The sequence below is a fragment of the Lacerta agilis genome, chromosome 12 (genome assembly GCF_009819535.1).
Source record: "Lacerta agilis isolate rLacAgi1 chromosome 12, rLacAgi1.pri, whole genome shotgun sequence".
Classification (NCBI taxonomy): Eukaryota; Metazoa; Chordata; class Lepidosauria; order Squamata; family Lacertidae; genus Lacerta; species Lacerta agilis.
In genome coordinates this window covers 40,054,523-40,070,729 of record NC_046323.1, presented here as the reverse complement: position 1 = coordinate 40,070,729, position 16,207 = coordinate 40,054,523, and the positions used below count along the sequence as shown (strand labels likewise).

The following is a 16,207-nucleotide window of genomic DNA, read 5'->3' as shown; positions in this document are numbered from 1 at the left end:
GCTCCTGAATATCCTTTCAGATCTCTGGGGAAAGGAGTAGTCAGCCTTCAGATTGGAAGTTGCTTCCGTTGTGGCACTTACACAGAACTTGTTAGATAAAATGAATTTGACACCCATCTGCTAGGGAACCTTTTCTCGTTCCCTAAGAAGTCAGAATCAGTTTAGCTTTCCCCTTCCACCATCATTCATTTTCTTTTTTAAAAAAACTGCTTTTTTTTCTCCCTAGCACTATCAGGATTGGTATGTTAGACATAGTGGAAGAATGGGAAGTATCTGCTCTTTGCCCATGAGGTGATTTTCCCATGGAGTCTTTAAAGCTCCTGTTTGCTGCTAGGCTATTAACTGTTTAGGGAAGTTTTTAATGTTTGATGTTTTATCGCTTTTTATTATCATTATTAATATTCTGTTGGGAGCCGCCCAGAGTGGCTGGGAAAACCCAGCCAGATGGGCAGGGTATAAATTATTATTATTATTATTATTATTATTATTATTATTATTATTATTATTATATGTGGGTGCTTTAGAATTTTGGAAGAATCTGCTCAGAGAGTATGAGGTACTCTCTGCCTTTATAGGCTGGGGGCCTGGGTACTAAGAACACTCTAAATAGCAACCTCGCTTTTACCAGTGTGAGGATTGGCAGACTGCATATATATTAGGAGACCAGGTGAGAAACATAGCTGTCCTATGATAGGAAACCTAAAAGGCATTGTTATAGTTCCTAAACCTTTCCCATTCCTCACAGCTGGTTTTGTAGGCTTGTTCCTTCCATCCTTCATGTAGTATCAGTCGTCGTGTGGTTTTGGGTTGGAAACTGAGAACTGCCACCGCCGCAATTCGTGCATCTTTTCACAAGTTCCAAGAAGTGTAGAAATCAAAGTGGCAAGGTTATAATAGTGGGTGGGAGATAATTCTTTTGGGTACAGAGAAGCTGGTCAATCCTAACTTGGGTACCTGGTTTGTTCATAAAGGGAGGGCTTCCTTCAGGTAAGGGCAGTCTTTGTAACTAATACCCAGTGCTTGAGACAGCCTCAACAACCAACCACTTTTCATTGGAGCCAACAGTGTTATCTGACCATGTAAAATTCACATTTTGGCGGCTTCTTTTGCAGACAGCATACAGTGAGGGGGGGAAAGTATTTGATCCCCTGCTAAATTTGCCCGTTTGCCCTCTGACGAAGAAATGACCAGTCCAAAATTGTAATGGTAGGTTTATTGTAGCTGTGAGACACAGAATAACAACAGGAAACCCCCCAAAAACCCAGAAGACAAAAGTCAGAGATGACTGAAATAAGTATTTGATCCCTTTGCAAAAGATGGCTTAATACTTGGTGGCAAAACCCTTGTTGGCAATTACAGAGGTCAGATGTTTCTTGTAGGTGGCCACCAGGTTTGCACACATCTCAGGAGGTATTTTGTCCCACTCCTCTTTACAAATCCTCTCCAAGTCTAAGATTTTGAGGCTGATGTGTAGCTACTCGAACCTTCAGCTCCCTCCACAGATTTTCGATGGGATTAAAGTCTGGGGACTGGCTAGGCCACTCCACTCTAAAAAAATTATGACTTTTTCTTCTGGGTTTCTGGGGGTTTTCCTGTTGTTATTCTGTCTCTCACAGCTACAATACACCTACCATTAACATTATGGACTGGTCATTTCTTTATCAGAGGGCAAACAGGCAAATTTAGCAGGGGATCAAATACTTTCCCCCCGCACTGTAACTAATAAATTTTGTACTCTTTTCATTCTCCATTTGCACTGGATTCCTGCCTCCTAATACGTTGGGGCTATATGGTCTCCTCTTCTACTCCCCCTCGTGCCCTAAAAAGTTGAATTAAAAAGACAGCAGATATTATTGCAGTTTTGTTGGACTATTGCTGCCATTCCTTTCTAACCTTCCACCCAGCACGCTTGGTAGGGATGCAGGAGAGGGACTTCTCAGTGGCTTCTCCCAGATTTTGCAACACACTAGAGAAGCTAGACAGGCTCCCTCCTTGTCCTCCTGTCGACAGTTCAAGACTGTCTTTTTTTATCCAAATAATTTTTATTTGTTTTCATGTAAATACAAGAGCAACATATAACCACAGTAACTTGTCGAGTGGTACCGGTACATTCTTATTAAGTTTCATATGCAGTTAACTGGGCATCAGGGTTAAGACTTTCTTGTTCCAACAGGCTTTTGGAAACTGGCTACTTATAATGAGAGAGCTGGTGCAGTGCTGTTTTTATTGTAATTATTGGTAAAGTGAGGAGGCAGCCAAGATACATTTCAGACATCGTGATATATCAGCATATTGCGGTATTTAGCTGCTGATATATCATGTTGTCGAAAACCAGATACTGACCCAATCCTGAGAAGCAGAAATATGTTGTGTGTTCTTACAGATGGGCAAGGGAATTTAGTAGGAAATTTTAGTAATACAAACTGATACGAAATACACCACATTAAAATGCTATGGTTATTAGGAAAAGCTTGATACCAGTGGACTGTCCAGCATGACTACAAAGGGATACTGCTTACTCTTTTTTGTGTACATCCCTGAGGCCAGATGCTGCTACATAGTGAATGATAATGACGGGACTGACACACAAATTGTTAGTTGACATCAACATTTCTTGCAGATTTGCAGAATTGAAATGTTAGCAACAGCCTTAATAAGGGCTTAACTCTGTGCTATTTAAATTGTCATTTTAATCAGTGATTTGCTTTCTAAATCCCGCTTTCTAATTTATTTGATCAGACAAAATTAACTAATGTACTTAGAATTTAGATAGAGTTTGCCTTTTTCTGAGCTGGTTTCAGACAGGCTTCAAAGGAAAAAGGGGAGGCTGTGAAATGGAAAATCTCCTGTGCTTTTTCTTTTTATGAACCTCCTTGTGTCAGTGGGAGATGGCCCAAATAAATTCTAACCCCTGAGGCTTGTGAATTAAATTAGACCGGGGTTTTTTTTGATGTTGTATTAGCAATCTCCACTGTAGCTATCAGTTTTATTTAATGAGCAATTAATTTAAGTAATGAGTGATAAATGTTCCTTAATAGGAAAGATATGAAATACAGTTCTAAAGGCTATTACTTGAATAGTTAATGTGTACATTTGACTTTCATGAATATCTAGTGCTTAATTCCAATAATAAACCTTTATTAATTATCATTAGTGAATTATTAATATTTTGGTTTATCTTTTATAATAAGTATAGCATGAGACATTCTTCAGAGTCTATGGCCAGTTTCAATAATATGATTTAACCCTCTTAGGAAATAGACTACTGTAGTATGTGGTATTACATTCTACCATCTCCAAAGATACTGCTGTATAGTTACCCGGTAGTTAGCTCAACGTAAGGGAAACAGAAAGGAACTAGGAATACTCCTCTTGAAATTTTGTAGTCTTCTCAGCCATGACTTGCTCTGAAATTAGAGCTTACCTAGCAGCTTTTGAAGCTAATTCTTAGAGCTAAGGGACCCTTAAACAGGCTGCAAAGCCTGATTTGCTGGCTCCTCTAGTGACCTTTTTGCGATTTTCCAAGGGACCCAGTGGGGTGCTCAGGAGTTACCAACACACTGTCAGTCGCCCAGCAAGTCTGAGCTTTAAGAAGAGTGGGAACTGCCTGCCTCGCAAGTTGCTTGCTTGAAATTGTCGGTCCTGCTTCATGTGTGCCTTAAGGAGCTAGTTACTTTCTTAACAGGGTGGTGGCTGGTCATATTAAAAATCTACATAAAGTGATTAGCTATGAATTAAAAAAAATAGTATATTCTGCAGTGGAATGCTAATAGATCCAGTTAAAGGTACATGTCAATAATTGTACTAATTAAAGTTGGCAGTAATAATAGTAATTATTATTATTATGAAACTGTATTATCCGCCCATCACCATCAGGTCCCAGGGCAGATTACAGCAATTTAAACTTTAATATTAAAAATAAAACAGATTAGTCACAAGAAGGTCCTGAAAATGCATAGTGTCAAAAGCCAGAGTAAATGCTGAATTTAACACCCAAGAGGGTTTGTAGGAAAGGAGGTAATCTTTCAGAGATGGGGGGGCCTAGCCCAAACCATGCTATCAAAAGCATTGAGTGCTGGTAGCGATGCAGCACACACACACACACACACACTACCCAATTCTACAGTGGTTAGAATGTAGTATTCGGATGGGGAGTAGGATGAATAGAATGTTAAACCCTTAATATTAATGCAATGCAGGGGGTTGGACTAGATGATCCTCAAGGTTACTTCCAACTTTACAGTTCCATGATTCTGTGTTTGCACTTTCTTTGTGATTGGATCTTTTTGCTTCATGATTTTACAAGCATATGTCGCATTATATCTGACATTTGAAGAAGGTTCATTGTATTACTGTGTATTATTATTCTAAACTCTGCACTAAGCAGAATTCTTTGTCTTGAGGTATTTGGCTGAGGACTTAATCTGTTAAAATATTTGACCCAAAGAATGATTTTGTTTTACAGTTTGAATTATTTTACAGTCAGCATTTCAGTGGGAGGAAACTCACCTGGCTTCATTATCTCTGCACAGGTAAAAATAAGTGTGCATGCTTTTCACCTTCTGGAAACTTGTGATATGCTAATGCTGGTTTTTGATTATTGGAACCCATAAATCCTTTGGAAGTTTTGTAAATTAAAAAAAAAAACTCTTAAAGTTACTTTTGTTGACATTATTAATATGGTTGTGCTGATTTAACACAAATAGGTATCTTAATTTCATCTCCTTTGAAGCTTGCCTGTAGGATTTATTGCTTTACAGATTGTATCTTTGCAATATTAACAGAATGTTCTCCAGAAATGAGTTGTATTTCGAGACAGCCTTTTGGAAAACACCCAGTTATTAGTATAGGTTGAAAAAAGTAAAATGTTAGCATAAGATTCTGGTTGATTATACAGGCAGCTCGGCATAGTTTGATTCTTCAACAGTGCTTTGAGCTGGAACAGTTTAAGGTCCTCATTAGCAAGACCTGGAAAGCTGGGACAGGAGGCCATTATGGAAGTGTGTGTACAACGAACAAATTAATGCAGATACCAGGAGACAGGATTGGGGGGGTAATGGATGTGGATATGACTACACTAAATGAAAGAATATAAGAATAGCCCCGCTGAATCAGACTGGCAGCTCATTTGGTCCAGTATCCTGTTCTTACAGTGACCAACTAGATGCCTATGGGAAGTCAGCAAACACAACCTAAACTCTACAATATTTTGCCCACTTACATTTCCCACTAGCTGGTATTCAGAAGCACATTGCCTCTGGCAGTATAGGTAGTAAATAGCCATCATGGTCAGTAGCCACTGATAACCTTGATTACCATGAATTTGTCAAATAGGTGGCCAGTGCTGCTACTTGTGAGAGTAAATTCCATTGCTTAAGTATGTGAAGATGTTTGTTCTTTTGTCTGACCTGAATCTTCCAACATTCAGCCATATTGGGTCTTGGGGCCTAGTATTATGAGAGAAGGAGAAAAACGTCTTGCTGTCCACTTTCTCACACTGTGCATAATTTTTTATATATACTTCAGTATCCCAGCTGTGTGCAGAAACATGCTTTATTCGAGTTCTTTCTTGCACTGAGAGGACCATTTAATAAAACCCTTAGCTCATTTCTTCTCTGCATGCTTGGTTCGGTTAATCACCAGGCCTTGGGCTTCTCCATGCCTGCCCCCATGTTGAAGGAGAGTGCCATTTTTAAAATTTGTAATGTGAGCTAAACCTGTTCATGAAATGCGTCATTGATTTGCAGGTGAAGTTAAAATGAATTATTTGTGCAAACCGTATGTAGCCATGGTTACAACATACCAAATGGCAGTGCTGCTTGCCTTCAACAACAGTGAAACTGTCAGTTATAGAGAACTTCAAGACAGTACGCAGATGAATGAGAAGGAATTGACAAAAACAATCAAGTCATTACTTGATGTCAAAATGATCAACCATGACTCTGAGAAGGTACGTCGCCAAAGGGACATAGAATGTATTTGCTTCTGTCTCCACTTACTGGACATTTGCAAGTGTTTTGTGTTTGTTTTATGGGGGAGATGAAGTGTTGCCTTCTGTCACTATCGCCCACAGCTTGTATAGCAATAGAGGGCAACCTGTGCTTCCCCAGATGTCGCTGAACTGCAGCTCCCATCATCTCTGACCATTGACCATTCTGGCTGGGGGTGATGGGAGTTGGAGTCCATCAACATCTGGAGAGCCACAGGTTCCTCATCTTTTGCTTATAAAATTTCTGATTGGCCACATTTTTATGTGGTCCACGAGAACAGTGCAAGTTACACCTGCCTAAAAACCTTGAACTTCATGCCTCTCAAGTAAGGTAAAGGTAAAGGACCCCTGGACGATTAAGTCCCATCAAAGGCGACTATGGGGTGCGGCACTCATCTCACTTTTCCAGGCTGAGAGAGACGGCTTTTGTCCACAGACAGCTTTCCGGGTCATGTGGCCAGCATGACTAAACTGTTTCTGGTGCAACGGGACACCGTGACAAGTGCCAGAGCGTATGGAAATGCCGTTTACCTTCCTGCCGCAGCGGTACCTATCTACTTGCACTGATATGCTTTCAAACTGCTAGGTTGGCAGAAGTTGGGACAGAGCAACGGGAGCTCACCCCATTGTGCAGATTCAAACTGCCGACCTTCCAATCGGCAAGCCCAAGAGGCTTAGTGGTTTAGACCACAGTGCCACCCACGTCCCTCTCAAGTACCACTCCACATGCCCCTTTGCAAACTGCTTTTGAAACTCAGTGTTCTTTCAGAAACAGTTGGTAAAAATGACTTGAAGTTTTACTCCTCAAAATGGACAAAACCTCAAAAATCTCACTGGGCCCCACCTAAAGTACTGAAGCTTGGAGTGCTGTGTGTGCCTTTTTCCTGTGCATCTGAGGGGACTTGAGTTTCCATAGTTAGCAAAAAGAAGATCCTGAAGTACAGCTTACCCAGAACATTCCAGACTGAGGGTCTCCTAGACAAGGCAGTAGACAGTTATTACAAACCTAATCCTTGAGCAGTGCAACAAACTCATGTTCTTAAAGCTATATCTTTCCCCATAGGCTGAAATGAGATTATCTGTAAGAAATGGTCCATTTTTCCTCAGTGCCTTTTTGTAATTCAGTTTAAGAGGACTAGGAAGTGTACTTTCTAACTTTCCCCAGGAATGTCACAGGATTGATAGGCTAAAACAGGTTCTAATTATTTTCCAGTAATTGTTCTTGCTATATTTCAATCTTGTTAACAACATTAGGCATTTTTGTGTTCAGCGTAGTGGAACAATTACACTGGGCTCGTTTTAAAAACAATCATATATGTAAAATGCATTATCTTGAGTGCCTTGAGTTGCCAAACTGCTCCATAGGGAAGTTAAATAATTCAGACCTGCCAAATTGAAGAAAAAAAATAGCAATATGTTTATATTTCAACAGCGAAGATGTAAGCCATATGTAATTCTAGATATTTTTCATGCAAGCTGTTCACTGTTCTTGGGGAAACAGACAAGCTGTTAATGTGTTTGGCATCATTTGTGTGTGAAATACACATGCTTTTATCATTGCAGGAAGATGTAGAAGCAGAGTCTACTTTTTCATTAAATATGAACTTCAGCAGTAAACGGACAAAATTTAAAATCACTACATCAATGCAAAAAGATACACCACAGGCAAGTATTAACTTCTTTGATATGAACTAGCTTGAGTTGCATGAATAGTGTAAAACTGAAACCTATTTTTAAAACTGTTAACTTTTTGGTTTTAGAAGGAGAAAGAGTTAATGGGAGGCAAGCAATCATTGCAATGAGGTTGCTAGTATAGACAGCATGGCATTTTCAAGGCGATCCAGTGCAAACTGGGCTCCATATTGAGAAATGTGGATTAAACTGGGGATTTCCAATTTACCGAATTGCTCTAAGTCTCATCAGTCCTTTACAGCTAACAGCATTAGTCATTCCAACTTGTTCACAAGTGATTACAGCTTGAAAAATAAAACATTTGAACTAGGAATGTCATTCCTTTCAACCATGTGTCATGGCAGATATCTAGATAAGCTAAGAATTAATATTTCTTGAATCTCAGTTGCATAATGAACTAAACTTTATCAAATTAGTCTTATTACTTCACTGATCCAATTGATCCACCACCTTCTCCAAAAACCGGATATTGCAACTGGCCGATAGCTGGGAGTCAGTAACCTCTGGACCTTCCATGATTACTCAGCTGGCTGGCTACTAGAGGACACAATGCAAGTTGCAAAATGAGCTTTATTCACAGCCCACACTTCCAAATGGAAAGCGTGATTGTGAGTTCTTGCCAGTGTTTGGTTGGCTTCAGAGCGAGACTAGCCACTTGTGTTCCAGTCTTCTCTGGCCTGGTGCATAGTCTAGAGCAGAGTTTCCCAAACTTGGGTCTCTAGCTGTTATTGGACAATAACTGCCACCATCCCTATTTAGCAGGGCAAGTGATTGGGGATGCTGGGAAGTTTGGGAAACCCTGGTCTAGAGCTCCTTAAAGTACCAAGGAGCTGCTCCAGCTCCATCACGCCTCTGAGGCAGGCCATCCAAATGGGCCCACCATTCTTATAGGGGGAAATTGCCAGTGTCTGCCCAAACTTAACCAGATAATGACTAGGGTCTGACCATGACAAGGGAGTGCCATGCACTCCCGCTACATCAAGAGTGTGCCCTGCCTGGTGTGGTGGACCAATGGCCATCTGAGAGAGACCCATGGTTGTCATGGATGTCATGAAGTCCCTCGCTGGCCTGACAGCAGCCTCAATGTGGATATGGAAATCACCCAAGACTATCATTTTAGGGTCCTCATCAGAGACTACTTTAGCAAGCCTGATCAGGGATGTTTAGTAGACCAGCAGCATCCCTGTCTTTTTGGCCCAATACCAGATGCAGACACTCTGAGCCCATCCCAAGATCAAGAGGCTTCCTGGCCAAGGAGATGTTGCTCTTATGCACAATAGCAGCACCCCCACCTCGACCCCCTAGTTATGCACAGTCAAGTTGTGCATGAGCAAGGTTTTATTATGGACCAATCTAGCATTCAGCAGCAGCAGCACCAGACCAGAGGACACAGTGGATATGCTACCAGTAGCTTCTGATGGGGTGAGAGGGCTGAAATAAGGATCGGAGACCAAACACCTAGGTCTCTGTCCCTGGTGGTGGTCAACCCCCACCCCCGCTCAAAATATGCCTTCCTCTGCCCAACACCACTGAGACAGCGTCTTGCCCACCCAGAAGCATTAACACGCCACCATTCAGCCCATATGCAGCTTGGAGATTGGACTACAGAATAGCAAGCCCAGGACCAGTACAATATGCATCCTACATAGCCAGAAGTTGATGTTAAATCCCCTAGCTGCTCTCTTCCCCCTGCCTCTCACTCACAACTTCCGCAAAGCCAGACTTCCCCTCCACCTGGCTCTCGCCCTAGCTGAGGGTCACAGGCCTGTTTCACACAGTGACATATTCCTGACTGACAGTGTGGGGCACCCCTGCCCCTGTGTCTCCCTGACGTGACTCAAAAGTGGTAAACCCCTTTGGTGTCAAACTTATTGTTATAGCAAGGCAGGCCCTGGGAACCCCCCCCCCCCGCCGCCGCCCACTGCATTCACTCAGCCAGCAATCAGGCAATAACCCATACTATAAGCAGCGCAAACACTTTTACCTTCAGCCAGATGATACACAGGTCAAGCAAATGCTATAGCACAACACACACACTTGCTGGCTTGGAGGACAGACCAGGCAAGGACCAGGATGGTACAAAGCCCTCCCTGTTTCTCTGTGTCTTTTTGTTCAGTAGCTTAGAGAGTGTTTCAGTGGTCTCACATCCAGACACTGCTGAGATCCAACTCACCTTAACTTCCAAGTGCACAATAGCATTAGCGTTGCCATCAGGATTCACTAACAGAAACCATAGCGTTAGCTATGAGCACAGTGCAATGCTCAGCCCGAACATACAATTCCACGACGGCATTCCTGGTGCAAACTTCACAGCTAACCCCCTGAATTACACCTTGTTAGACTATTGAATCAGTCTCTTTGTATATAAATCAGTTAATGTGTGTGTGTGTGTGTGTGTGTGTGTTGCAGGAAATGGAGCAAACCAGAAGCGCTGTAGATGAAGATAGAAAAATGTACCTTCAAGCTGCTATAGTTCGTATCATGAAAGCGCGGAAGCTGCTGCGACACAATGCTCTTATTCAGGAGGTAAGAGCATGTGCTGAACAGTGTTATGGACTTGATGAAAACATGTAATGTATTCTGTTCTGGTGGAGATTTGTAGGATGTAGTAGGAGATCTTGTTAAAGACAGTGGTTTGATTATTGCTGTTTTTGGCCAGGTTGGAAGCCCCTAATGCTAAATATACATTGGAACTCTGGTGTTAGAACTGTCAACTTTAAATACAAAACGTAGGGCACAAAATGCCATGTTAGGTATCCCCGAGCAGATCAAACAACATAGAGGTGTCATAATGCACCCAAAAGATGCTTGGGCTTTCACAGGGGAATCTGGGCCTGTTCAGTGAGAGGTTGCCTAGAGAAGTGCTGTAAACTGAGTGGTACACCAGAACAGCAACTGACAGTAATAAGTTCTGTTGTCACAAAAGTCATTTTACCAGCAGGTTTACACATGCCTTCCTCCACATGAAGTACAGTCGTGCCTTGGTTCTCAAACGGAATCCGTTCTGGAAGTCCATTCAACTTCCAAAAATGTTTGAAAACCAAGGCGTGGCTTCCAATTGGCTGCAGGAGCTTCCTGCACTCAGTCAGAAGTTGCGTTAGACGTTCGGCTTCCAAAAAAAGTTTGCAAACCAGAACACTTACTTCTGGGTTTACAGCGTTCAGGAGCCAAAAGGTTTGAGTCACAAGGTGTTCAAGAACCAAGGTACGACTGTATACTCTGTGGAAAGCTCAAGACTGTTCACGAGGAAAAACAATATTTTGTGAACCGTCCCACAGTTCAGAAAAAAAGAATGTATGCCCAGAAGGTGACATTGATTTGGTTTTGAAGCTTTATAACTCATTTGAACTAGGTGAAGGACCAGGTGCGCAGCCTGGGAGTCATTTTGGACTCACAGCTGTCCATGGAAGCGCAGGTTAATTCTGTATCCAGGGCAGCTGTCTACCAGCTCCACCTGGTACGCAGGCTGAGACCCTACCTGCCCGCGGACTGTCTCACCAAAGTGGTGCATGCTCTGGTTATCTCCCGCTTGGACTACTGCAATGCGCTCTATGTGGGGCTGCCTTTGAAGGTGACCCGGAAACTGCAATTAATCCAAAATGCGGCAGCTAGACTGGTGACTGGGAGTGGCCGCCGAGACCACATAACACCGGTCCTGAGAGATCTGCATTGGCTCCCAGTACGTTTCCGAGCACAATTCAAAGTGTTGGTGCTGACCTTTAAAGCCCTAAACGGCCTCGGTCCTGTATACCTGAAGGAGCGTCTCCACCCCCATCATTCAGCCCGGACACTGAGATCCAGCGCCGAGGGCCTTCTGTCTGTTCCCTCACTGCGAGAAGCAAAACTACAGGGAACCAGGCAGAGGGCCTTCTCGGTAGTGGCGCCCGCCCTGTGGAACGCCCTCCCATCACAGGTCAGGGAAATAAACAACTACCTGACATTCAGAAAAAACCTGAAGGCAGCCCTTTTTAGGGAAGTTTTTAATGTTTGATATTGTTGTATTTGGTTTCTGTTGGAAGCCGCCCAGAGTGGCTGGGGAAATCCAGCCAGATGGGCAGGGTACAAATAATAAATATTATTATTATATTATTATTAGGTGTATGTTAAATAAAGTCTCTCTCTCTTTCAGGTAATTAGCCAATCAAGAGCTAGGTTTAATCCAAGTATCAGCATGATTAAGAAGTGTATTGAAGTTCTGATTGACAAACAATACATTGAGCGGAGCCAGTCCTCAGCAGATGAGTACAGCTATGTAGCATGAGGTTAATATCCTGCAGGTATGGTTGTACGGAGATCATTGCTGTCACTGCTTGGTGTGTCCTGTGGGGGGGAGGAAAAGCAGGCCTGCTGTGCCTCCATAACTGGTCACTTTGGCAGCCCCTGTTTTTTCTGCTGTTTACAACATCACCAGTGCCACGTCATGAGCGTCAACAAAAAGAAATGAAAAGCCTATAAATATTCCAAGCTCATGTCATTATGACATTTCTTAAAACTTTACTAAACAAGAGTGAGTAAAGTATTGCTGAAATGTGGAAATTTTGGTTGGATACCATGCTTCCCCCCTTCCACCCCCTCCATGCCCCCCACGTTTGCAGTTGATGTTTTTTAATGTATCTTAAAAGACAAAGTTAAAACAGACTAAATATTGTAATATGGCAGATAACATAATAATTGTATCTACATTAAAATGTAAAAAGAACATGATACTGCTGCTTGTCAAATAAATAAAGAAATGGAATATGTTGTGGTGATTTGATTTTAATTAATAAATCAGCTTTGAAGGACACCTAAATTAATGTTCTCTGTGCACTTCCATCCATGGGTTCTGGGGTGGGGTGGGACAAAGCTACTGGAGCCGCAAATAGCAGCTAAGAACTTGCATCACTGTCTGCTAGCAAATTGCAAGTATCATTGCTGGGATAAATGAGCCTGCCCCATCCTAGTGCCCTCTAGATGTTTTGGACTACAGCTTCCATAATCCCTGACCATTGGCTAGATATAAAGATGCCATGAATTCCTTGGATTGGTTCAAAATACAAAATACCATCTTGATGAATTTTAATCTGCTAGAAACTTAAGTCTTGCTGTGAAAAGTGTAGTGGAATTTAAATAGCACTAATGCCTTGGGAAAATGAGTCCACAAGGGCAAGCAGCAGCAGAAGTTACATCAACCAGCTATTAAGATGTTTGGGAAAGAATAATATAAAGTCCAAGAAGGACCCGGAAGGAGATGGGCTCTTTTGTTCATGAGATTCTTAGAACAATATTTGAACACATGACATATTTAATTGTTTACATGGACTCTGGCTTAGCTACCTGACTGCTGGGTAAAGGGAAGGAAGGGGAGCTTGAGGCTGGGTATGAAGAAGAAAGGGGAGATGTTTTAATTCTATACTGTGTTCTTGCAAATTCAACTTTTTTGTGGTCTAGTTGCTACCCCTAAAAATGTTTGGACTCTTAGGAGGTTGATATTATTGGCTTTCCTCCAATTCAATAGCATTTTTGCAAACCATGCAGCCTCCTACTCTGCAGTAGCACAAGGAAGCTTAATGCAGTTGCTGCATGCTGCTGCTGCTGCTGCTGCTTTTTGCTCATTTTAGTACAGTTTAGTAGAATGGTCGTTCTCCTTTCTCTCCTGTTTACTGCTGGTTGGGTTTCAGCATCCTTTCCTTGCCCTTCTTATATGGCATCTGACCGAAAGATACCATAGTAAGAAATGCATATCTTCCTTCATGTTCCTATCCCTGAGCAGATGTCAGGTTCTACTTGGTGGTTTTACTAGAATATTATGATTGACAGGCTTCTGCACTCTGTGGAACAAGGAGCAAGATGTTCAGCCCAGGAGCATATTTTTACAACCCAAACTGACCTGAAGATCCTGTCATACACAATTCCACTCCCCAAGCTTTATTTGGAAGGCATTTTGGTTGCTATTGTTAAACCACTGGGGGGGGGGAACACTTTCTGATTTACAGCAAATCACCTTGAGATCTACCAGTAGATCCCAAACTACTTTCTGGCCCAGACCCACCCACCTGGCAGGGCGATACCACTGGCTCAGGTGGTGGGAGCCCCGAGGCAGCACCCTCACTTGCATCCTGCCACCTCCACCAGTGTGGTGTAGTGGTTAAGAGCGGTAGACTTGTAATCTGGTGAACCAGGTTCGCGTCTCCACTCCTCCACATGCAGCTGCTGGGTGACCTTGGGCTAGTCACACTTCTCTGAAGTCTCTCAGCCCCACTTACCTCACAGAGTGTTTGTTGTGGGGGAGGAAGGGAAAGGAGAATGTTAGCCGCTTTGAGACTCCTTAGGGTAGTGATAAAGCGGGATATCCAATCCAAACTCTTCTTCTTCACTGGGGGAGAAGTAGAACTGACATCAGCACTGATTTCCAGTGAGATCTCACCAGCAATTGGTGCCAATGTCTGTACCACTTCACCACTGGCAGAGGCAACAGGGACAGGGAGACACTTCCCATTTTGCCTCAAGCTGTGAAATGGGACACAGTGCCCTTTTTTGTCCACCCCTGCTCTAACTTACTTGCTGTGCAAAACCACTGCTGGAACACTAACTCTCCCTCCTGTTTTAAAAGCATGACTGCCCCCCTGCTTTGCTACCTCTGCCTTTTCTGAGAGGTCAAGGTTTAAGGGAGCATTGAAGCCAAGTATAAAACGTTTGGGGTGGTGTGCATACTACTTCTCATTGTGATGGAAGGGCCAGAGTGAATCCATTGTACTGTGGAATGTACACCTGCTTATAAAAAGCAATTCTATGGCGGCTGCATTCCTCTCTAGTCAGATCTCCTGAGAGCTTGTGAACTTGTGACTTTTGAAAGAAAAGTGGATGGAACGGGAACAGTTAGCAAGCTAGATAGCTCGCACTTTCCAGAGTATAAAGTGATGTCAATTCGTCTAATTCAGTGGTATTTTATTCATATATTGTACTCTTCCAAAACCTCCTTGGCACTTTTATAACCCAAATTCTCTGGTGCTTTCTTTTGCTAGAGCATGTTTTTTATTTTTCATCAGGCTGGTTGGAAAACAGCAATGTAGCGCTAACTACTCCTTTTTTATTGCCTTTTTATTTATTACTCTTCCACTTTTTATGTCCATCTCTTGCAGCACCACATTTCCCCGAACACATTGAAATTGTGTGAGCATTGGCCTCCTGTTAGACTAGCTGGGAATTAAATTAAGTTTGTATTGTGCTAGCAAAGTGGATGTCAAGTTTTCATTTCAGGAGGTGCCACACTTCGCCGGTGCTTGAAGCATCAGCGCAGTGCAGTGTGCAAACACTTTCCCTTCCCAATGAAAGGTTTTATTTTAAACAAATGGATAAGGATGTAGGGTAAATGCATGCCAAGATTGTGCAAGGTAATGTATGGAAGAACGTGAAAATTCTCCAGCTCTTAAAAACATTTGGCCTGAAGTAAAGAATACTTTTTCCCAATATAGGCAAGGTAGAGACAGAATGAGAGAGGCGGTATGCTCAAACAGCTGCAGGTCTTGACTGAACATTCATGCCCTCTGCCCTACCCATGACCAAACTGTGTCTGTACCATGGATGGTATGTGCTTAGGATGACCATATATCCTACTTGACAAGACAGTTCTCTATTTTCAGAAATCCTCTATTTGAAGCTCCAAACCTTGTTTGAAGATAAAGAACTGCTAGGAAAAGAGAATAGGGTCTGTACCAGGGCAGCTGACTCGAGCAGACAGCACTGGCCAGAGGCTTCCTCACAGTGCTGAGACAGATTGCATTTCTATTTAAATTGCAGTGATTATTTCTCAGTTTGCAACAATATTTTAAACCGGGCAAATTTTATGGAAGTCTGTCCACTTTTGTTCTCTTTTGTAAGTGATCAATTTCCCCTTACTTGTTTTATTTAAGGCATTTATGCGTTGCTTAATCATTCACAACCCTTAAGCAGTGTGCACAAAAACAATTCACAGAACACGAGGCAATAAAGCAAACAAAAAATTCATAAAACTCAAAGTGAACTCAATTGAAAGTTATGGTTATTGCTTGTAAAGCCTTAAATATGGTTTGGGACAAGGCTATTTGAAGGACCGCCTTTTTCCAACCTGATGTTGCCTGACCACGACATTCTTTCTCTGAGCCTTCTCTTGTAACCACTGGAAATCCAGTTGGTTGTGATGCATGACGTCACCTGGGCCGTGTTCCTTTGGATCGTGAAGACCAGTTGCTGAATAGAAAGATCGCAAAATTTTGCCTTGGGATCCCAAGTCGACTTTTCAACATTTCGATTAAATTCTCAGCTAAATTTTACCACTTTTCTCTTCTTGTAATACGTTTAAGCTACTTTGGAATCCCTGTTTGGACCAAAAGGTGAATAAACATATTGTTTTGTAAGGCAAGGTGGTAGAGGTGATCTCCCTAAGAGAGGACAATACTTCCTCAATACAAATTGGAAAACGCATCTATCGTCTCCCATACCCAGGCCATTCCTTTTTTTTTATACTTCTCCATGCAGCTGAAGTTAAACTTCCATGAGGGAGGGGGC

At 42.4% G+C, this 16,207-nt stretch overlaps 1 protein-coding gene across 6 annotated transcripts in view; it reads left to right on the top strand.

Moving 5' to 3' along the window:
• The window catches only part of CUL2 (cullin 2), a 44,244-nt gene extending 31,820 nt beyond the window's left edge, over window positions 1–12,424 (top strand). For all 6 annotated transcript variants that reach the window (XM_033164914.1, XM_033164913.1, XM_033164917.1 and 3 more), the window contains 5 exons: window positions 4,466–4,532; window positions 5,748–5,950; window positions 7,553–7,654; window positions 10,091–10,207; window positions 11,811–12,424. In XM_033164914.1, the coding sequence (XP_033020805.1) occupies window positions 4,466–4,532; window positions 5,748–5,950; window positions 7,553–7,654; window positions 10,091–10,207; window positions 11,811–11,942 (621 nt within the window). In that variant the 3' untranslated portion in view covers window positions 11,943–12,424. The remainder of the gene's footprint in view (window positions 1–4,465; window positions 4,533–5,747; window positions 5,951–7,552; window positions 7,655–10,090; window positions 10,208–11,810) is intronic.
• The last annotated feature ends 3,783 nt before the right edge of the window (window positions 12,425–16,207 follow it).